At 41.6% G+C, this 8,429-nt stretch overlaps 1 protein-coding gene across 1 annotated transcript; it reads right to left on the bottom strand.

Annotated features, from left to right (window-relative positions):
• Positions 1-585: 585 nt before the first annotated feature.
• Positions 586-5,913, bottom strand: LOC111586338 (synaptobrevin-like). Its single transcript, XM_023296019.3, has 5 exons — positions 5,536-5,913; positions 4,905-5,055; positions 4,126-4,284; positions 3,946-3,997; positions 586-1,829 (listed from the first exon to the last, which is right to left on the bottom strand). Coding segments are annotated over exons 1-5 (381 nt in total). The 5' UTR covers positions 5,538-5,913; the 3' UTR covers positions 586-1,812.
• Positions 5,914-8,429: the final 2,516 nt, after the last annotated feature.

Genomic DNA, 8,429 nt, shown 5'->3' with positions numbered 1-8,429 from the left:
TAAGGTGTTCCTTTAGACTCTTTGACATTCTGCTGAACTGCACAACAAACAGGGAAATTCTGTGACTTTATTTTATGATTCAGCTCTTTAATTTATTAGATCTGTTCTTTTGGTGTTGGTTTTTGATTAAGGTCTATGATGTTCTAAAGACCAGTTCATGGATTCTGTGTCCATGTGGCTGCAGATATGTCAGAAAAGAAGTTGTTCTTTAAAACAAACAGTTGTTATGAGGATTATCTTGCCTTTATAGCCATTAGGCTGTACTTGAAGGTTTCACTGCAGAAAAATGAGTTTCTGAAGCCTGATTGTTGAAAAATAGAACTTTCCTCCAGTTCTGGCATGGTCGACTGATCTGGTTCTTCAGGTCCAATACTGATTAACTGTAATCAAAGAGACCAACAGCCTATATTTGGAGCTGATTTGTATCTTTGAAATAGAATAATGTGAACTCCAACACAACTGAATGGAAATGCTTGTTTACCGGGAATCAGTTTAAAAAATATTAGCGATTATTGGTACATTTTGTTGTTTGGCATCTGGATACGGATCACAGGTTTCTCTTTTGTAAAATTAAACGTGAGTCGGTTCATGCTTCAGTTCGTAGTTTCTTTATTGGCATCAGCAAAAGTGGTAAACATGCATTAGTTTTCTCAGATCCAGGTGCATCTTTTTCCATCTGTTCAGGTTTTAAATCAACAAACTCCAGTTGTTACCTGATAAAACTGTCGCTCGGTGTCACCACATCGTCTCTTCTCGCTGCTACAGTTCTGCGTTAATGCACTTTGCACGTAAAGTTGTTGGTTTTTTTCATTTTCATCTCAGAATCAGTCCAAAGAAAGTAAAATGAACCGCAGTTAATGCGACAAACCTGAAAACTGCAGCCGTTTCTCTCTCAAAAGCGAGTGACTCTTGACAGAAAAAAAAAATTTGGCAAACTTCTCGAGCATCGTTGCGTTGCATAAGCGGTAATTATAGATCAGAAAGACATATACACAGGTCCTTTAAACCACTAGAACGGAGGAAAATGTACAATCGGCAGTAAGATTCAGAAAATGGCAGATACACAGAAGGTCACACGAAGAGGCGGGACTATGGACACGTCGGCCATGCAGGTAGGAAACACCTGGAGCGGGAAAAGGAACAACGTGGCTCCAGGGCGGCGAATCTTCTCCAACGTAAAACCACTCCAGCAACCCGTTCAAACGTGAAGCTGCACATTCATCCGTCTATGGCTGTGGCCGTCCAGGTCGGATTGTCTCTTGGCGTCTTTAATTTACGACTAAAATCGACCCCCAACTTTTCGCAGGAAATCTACGCTGCACAAACTCCCGCTTTTCCTGTCAGTCTCTGAGACCGGTGAGGGAACGGAGGACTAATAAAAGCCTAAAAGCTTGTCGGCTACGATGCTTCGGATCACGACTACACACGAAATAATCTTAATCTAAACGTGAGCGGTGTTAGTAGGGATGGAGCGGGAGGAGGTTAGTCTAGATTTACAAATGGATGGAGGAGGAGGAGTCAAAAAAAGGAGGAGGAGGAGGAGGATGGAGAAGCTTTGGCGTTTCACCCCAGAGATGTTGTTCTTCGCGTGTCGGCCGTCTCTCCCCTCGTCCTTCGTCTCCTCCTCCATAAAACATGAGGAGGAGACGAGCAGGAGGCCAAGAGACGCAGACAGACGGAGCTAGAGAGCAGGATGGAAGACTGGGAGGAGGAGGAGGAGGAGGAGGAGGTGATGAAGAGGAGGAGGACTGAAAGGAGGCGTCTGGGTTCTTTTTGTTCTCCTCGTTTCATCCTCGGTCCAGTTCCAGGAGCTCAGTGGAAGAAATACACTGAAAGGAGAGAGAGAGGAGGGTTAGAACGGAACATGAAGAACAGAACAGAATATACAGAACATCACAAAACATAAAGAACATCTGAAAAAATAAAGAACAGAACGTAAAGAGCAGAACATAAAGAACATCAAAAAAAGAACATCTCAGAGCATAAAGAACAAAACACAAAGAACATTCCAGAAAATAAGGAACGTCCCAGAACATAAAGAACACAACAAAAAGAATACAACATGAAGAACATCACAGAATATACAGAACAAAACATAAAGAACATCCCAGAGAACGCGGAGAACACAGTGAGCTGCTCTGTGAGGAACCTGGAGTTTAATCTGAGCAAAGGAACGTTTGTCAGCATCCTTCAGATTAAAAGTCTCAGAGGAAATTCCAGGAACTCTGGAGATATTTAAGGAACCTGGAGGAACCTTGTGGTAACCTCACACCCGCATTTACACTTAGTTCTATTTACGGATTTTTAAAATTTGCTTTTATTTCAGCACACTATGTTTAAAATAATAATAATAATAATAATAATAATAATAATAATAATAAACAGTTTGTTACAAGCAAAACAAAGTAATAAATATTTTGGTTGCTCTTGTTTTTAGTTAATTTATTATTTTATTCTATCTCTATAATTTACAGGTAATAGTGAACCATCTGTTACTGTTAGCTAACTACTATTACTATTATCATCATTATTTTTAATATTATTATTGTTAACATAATAAACTGTTTTGAGCTGAAAAGGTTCCTCCACAGTGGAAATGATGAGGAACCCAAAAGGTTCCCTGAGGCTCTAAATACTGTTGAATGAAACAAATGAGTAGTTTGTAGATTTTTGACGTTTGATTTAGAATATTTATATAAGTAAAATCAATTAAATAATAATAAGACATGGATTTTCTTTTAATTAATATTCAGTTTTCCATATATATTTACAGTGTTAAACTTCATCTGTTTTCTAAGAAGGAAAATTTGCTGTAAATTTGCATAAAAGTTAATCTAAAATAATCTATTTTGTTTAAATAATTCTGTGACACCCAGATGTCTGATCAGTATTGAGCAAGACTGCAGAGAATAAAATAATAATGTTAGAATTTCTGATATCTATATAATGAGACAGACATCAGAGGAGCCCCAAACTGATCGATCGATAATCAATCACTAGGAAGAAACATTTTCACTGTTGCTCATTTTATCGATTATTAAATACTGGTTTTGTCTCTGAAACAGCAGAAAATGATGAAAAATACTGATTGATTCAGTTTGTTGTCGGAAAATGTTGACATTGAAATAAATTAATTTAGTCTGTTGTTAATAGTTTACTAGTTTAATAGCCAATCACTAATCAATGATCTCTGATGTCAACATGAATCATCTCCACTAACATTCATTCCTTCAAACTGTTTCTTCTTCTTTGACTTATTGATAAATGGAGCTGATCGTGTTTCTAGAAGAGTCTCCATCTGTTGAACTACAAGACCTGAACCCGATCCTGATCCTAAAACCTGCTGGAGACCAGGATTCATCCAGAACCTTCTGTCTGAGTTTAAGTTCAAGAAAATTCTTGTAAATATTTTCAAAATTTTGTAAAAATCTTTAAAAGAAATCCTAAAAATATCTAAAGTGATTCCATATATATCGGTAAAACTTCTATTTCATGAACATTTTTATCATTTCTTTTTTTCCCATCAAAAAACTGTTCAAAAATTTCCCAGAAATGTTGAAAATGTGGACATCAGAAGTTTCACTGTGAAAATATCTTTTTTCTCCACATTTTCAAACTTTAAAACGGGTCAATTTTGACCCGCAAGATGACACGAGGGTTAAAAAAATCTAAACAAAAAAATATTAAATTCATAATGAGAAGCTGGAAACAAGGGAATCTCTTGCTAAAACTGACCAACATCTAATCAGTAATTTAAATTTATTTAATTATTTGGTCCTAAAATATCAGAAGAACTTCACTTTTATTCAAAAGATACTCAAACATTGGTGATTAATTCCATAGAGGTCAGTAACTGATGCATCTTTACTATAATTTAACATGTCGCTGATCATAAACTCCACATTTAAACCTGATCAATAACTGAGATGAACAGTTTCTACTCACAGAAGATGATTCCAACCACGATGACGCCGATGATTCCCATCATGATCATCATCTGAAAGACAAACGTGAAGGTTTGAAACAGAACAAAGAGCAGTTCATGTGTTTGCTTCTAATTAATGTGCATTCACAGATGTTGAGTTTCCCCTGAGGCCTGCTCCTGTCCTGCTTGTTGTCTCCTACCTTGCAGTTCTTCCACCAGTATTTGTTTTTTAGCTTCGCTGCGCAGCTTTCGAACTGGGAGGCTCCGGCCTGGAGAGCGTCGGCTCTGTCGTCCAGCTCCGACAGCTTCTGGTCTCTCTCCAGAACTTTGTCCACGTTCACCCGCATGATGTCCACCACCTGGACCGGCGCCGACCCGCCGGGGAGGAGATACAGCAGCAGTTAGAGCAGGAGTGGCAAACATGCGGCCCGCGGGCCAAAACCGGCCCTCCAGAGGGTCCAATCCGGCCCTCAGGATGACTTGGTAAAGTTTAAAAATGACAGAGAAGACATTAACTGCAGATCAATTTGAAACAATTTCTAGACCATGACAAGTTGTTCTGATCATACAGTAAAATACTAGATTGTTCGTTGTTGTGTTGTCGTTTTGTGTCTCATTTTTGTAATATTTTGTCTTGCTTTTGTTGTTTTTTTTTTTGTCTTTTTAAAAGTAAAATACTATATTGTTCAGTTCCAGGTGACTAAATGTTGTAATGTGTAAAAGATAAACTGAGGCTGAATGTTGTTGAGGTTGAATTAATTTTTCTTAACAAAGTTCCGTTTGTTCATAATGTTTTATGAAAAGATGATTCCTTAAATGTGAACTTTTTGGCACTAAAACAAAGGAAACATTAGGAGTTGTTATTTACCGGTTATTATGCTGTGATTTTACTGGTCTGGATCACTTTAGATCAGATTGTTCTGAATGTGGACCTGAACTAGAATGAGTTTGACACCCCTGAGTTAGAGAAACAGCTCACCTCCTCCACCTGGGCCTGGGTCTGCTGTAGCCGGCGGTTGCTGCTGGTGTTCGGGGGTCCAGCTGGAGGTCCGGCCGGAGCTCCATCGGCTCCGGGGGCTCCAGGGGCTCCGGGGGCTCCGGCTGGAGGGGCAGCAGCATCTGGGGCAGACCTGGAGGGGCAAACGGGGAAGTTATTTCTGAATCTGATGGGGGAGGAGGAGAGGAGGGGAGATGGGTTTGATATGGGGGAGGAGAACCTGAAGGTAAAAAATGTTCTGAAAGAAAGAGTTCTATAGGAGGAAAAAGACTGCAGCAGCAGAGGAGAGTTAAAGACTGAAGGCAGTATGTTTAACAGCAGGAGGAGGTTCTGAGGAGGTTCTGGGGAGGTTCTGAGGGTTCTGCAGAGGAGCAGCTCTCGTGTTCCAACAAACCAACAGCTGCACAGACTAATGAAGGAGCTCTGGAGCCTCCATCACCGACCTCGATGCATAATTCAGAGCAGTGACGGAACATTTCACTTGCGTCAGCAGATTCAGGGATGGAGCTGAGAGAAAACACACAGAAACACTGCAGAACACAACCAGAACCAGAACCAGAGAACTTCCCCCGCGCTGCTCGGACCCGGCAGAAAAGCCCGCAGTAATACTCACATGGTTCCGCAGCGGTTTCCAAGTGAGTCACGGAGGGTGAGGCAGCGGGGGAGGGGGGCAGCGGCACAAAGACACTAAAAAAAAACACACGACGAGGTTCCGATCCGAACCGAAGTCCACTTCAGCCCGCTTCAGAGGAGCCGCAGAGAGGCGGAGGGTCGGTGGCGCAGCGGTGCGTTTATACCGCAAAGTACCGCAACTCCGAGTCCGGGTCGGAACCAGAGAGGAAGCAGCTTCTAGTAGTCCACGGGAACCGGTTCTGCATCCAGCTGCTGGTGCTGATGCTGAGCGCGGCGCTGATTGGCTGCTGCTGCTTAGTTCGGTGAAGTGAGCGGACGGTTCCTGCGTCCTGCTCCGGTCCTCGGTAACTGCATCAATGCGGCTCCTCCCTCCCTCCCCCCTCCCTCCCCCCTCCTACTGCAGCTCGGTGTCGGAGGGCGGCGGGACACACTGCGGTACCGAGCAGAGTGTTGACTCGACGGTTTGTCTTCCCGGGATTCTCCTCCTCCTCCTCCTGCATCCCAGAGCCGAAGCCGTTCCATCATATTTAATAAAGCAGCCAATGGAAGCGGAGAAAAGTCTGATTAATAAACAACACTGAAGATGAAGCTCTGAGGGGAAAACAGAGAAACGTCAAACAGATCAAACTACAGCAGGGTGGTGGTGTTTAGGAACCGCATCACCTCACGGTAATCAGATTACTTAGAGTATTTATGTCAGATTACAAACTACTATATTAAATTCAGGCTCCACGGCAGGAACTCTAAAAGTCCTTTGGTTCCTTCACTTCTTCATACGTCCTCCTTTATTTCTGATGAGACGCAACCAATGTTCCCTGTAATTTTTCCTGAGTGTGAGCAAACACACAAACTCCCTGAGCGTCCCTTGGACCACTGTGAGCAACATCAGACGTGTGCACTGTGGTCACACCAGCATCACATCCATTCAAGTTACATGGTTCATTAAAAGAATCAAATTACAGCGTTTACATTTCTGTTAAAACACTTTGTCAACAGGAGCCAGTTGAAGGCTGCAGTGATTTTAGTGACACTACAATGTATAAGAGTGAAGTTATTGAATATTTGTCTCTCTTTACTGTTGCAGCGGTTTTGCAAATTGCAGACGGACCCTGTTCACTCCATAGACACCAATGTTATTCCTGTAGCTTGAAAGACAGCTACTTTTGATAAAACTGGGCTTGTAGCACATTGTCTGCCTTGCAACAATGGGAAAGAGGCACCGTTTATGTTTTGACAACCTATATCTAATGAGTTATTGATGCTGGAAGTCCGAATCTGTGAATATCTTTCCAACTTTACTGAACTTGGGGCCACTACCACCTAAGGAGTGATATATTTAATTTTGAAAAAAGCATTTAGCCATACTTAAAGCTTTAAGTGCTTTATTAACACGGAACTAAAAATGTTGTATTGTTTTATTATCACAGGTTCTGTCTGAAAAGAGGTGGCATCATTTTAAACTCCCCTGTTTCCTGTCTCTCTCACTGCGCCTAAAATAAAGCCGAAAATAGGCCAAAAAAATAACTTAAAAATAAAGATAGGCAAAGGCCATTTATTGATTACATATAGGCTATTAAATGTTTATTAAAAGCTAAAAAGCATTTTAAAAAAAAACAACTTAGGCATTTATTGAGCCACTAAAATACTGTAGAGTACAGACCACATCAGCATGATTATAAGCATCCTCTGGTAAACTAACAACCAGATACTGATGTCTCTCACCATATGGACTTCAGGAGATGATTAGATGATGATAAACTGTGACCTACTGGTTGGGTTCTCTCTGTTCTCATGTTTCTTACATGTTTGTCCCCTGACAGCCGGGTCCTAATGTTTTTTGAGCAACACATCATACTATGACGTTTTTACAATGATGGTTCTACTATGGAACCAGTTTGACATGTTCAGGTGTTCTTTGTGTGAAAACTCAGAGATTTCAGGTATCAGAAGGTGGTTTTCAACATTCTTTGTTAACTTTCTGCTTCAACTTTAAACTAAATTTCCTTCACTAAGCCAGCCCTCTGGACTTCCAGGAAGCTGTGTTCCTATTGGCTGTCCAGGTGGCTGTGTTCCTATTGGCTGTCCAGGTGGCTGCTTGGTGTTATCAGGAACACCTGAGCAGCTCAGTGTCTTCCTGCTTTATTTAGCTGCAGACAAACATTTCCTCTGCTTCTCTTCACCACAGAACCGGGTTTGGTTCCATTGCTTTAGTTTTTCTTTAGGCGTTGGCTTGCAGCTTCCAGCAGTAAAATAGACTTTAATGTGTTTCTTGGTGTGTTTTAGGGCTTTGTACTGGATAGTTGTCTTGGTAAATGAGGTTCTTCAGCCACAGTGAGCACATGGTGCTAATGTGTGCAGTGATTAGTGGATTTGGTACAGCTGAGTTGTGTCTTTATCTTGGCTGTAGTGAGTCTTTAGAGGTTTTTGGTCAGACACATTCTGTATTCTTGTTTGAGAACCAGCGTTGGTTGTCCAGAAGGTAAGAGTTCCTGTCCTGATTCTCTGTTCTCAGAGGTTCTCTGGTAGGCTGCAGGAGACTGTAGAGTTTGGATTGTGCTAGTTTGGTTTTTGTATGGTTTCATTTAGACGACTATCTTGAGGCCCCTCCATGTGGTTTAGTGAGGTTTTCTGGAACAGTTCTACAAAGCAACCTGCAGCAGAAGAGACTTTTTAGGAAGTTCTGGAGAGCAGACTTTAGAGCAGCAGAAACATTTGTCAGCAGTTTGAGCAGGAGAAGGTGAGCTTCAGAGTAGAAATGAGACGGAAACCTTCTTGACCCGTGTGGTGAGGTCCTGTACCAAGAGTTTGAGCAGGTTGTGAAGAGTCTGTAGTTCTTTGGTCTGAAAGCACAAGAAGAGTCGACTCCTTAAAGGA

This window comes from Amphiprion ocellaris, chromosome 9 (genome assembly GCF_022539595.1).
Source record: "Amphiprion ocellaris isolate individual 3 ecotype Okinawa chromosome 9, ASM2253959v1, whole genome shotgun sequence".
NCBI classification, from domain to species: domain Eukaryota; kingdom Metazoa; phylum Chordata; class Actinopteri; family Pomacentridae; genus Amphiprion; species Amphiprion ocellaris.
This window is presented reverse-complemented; position numbering and strand designations above follow the sequence as displayed.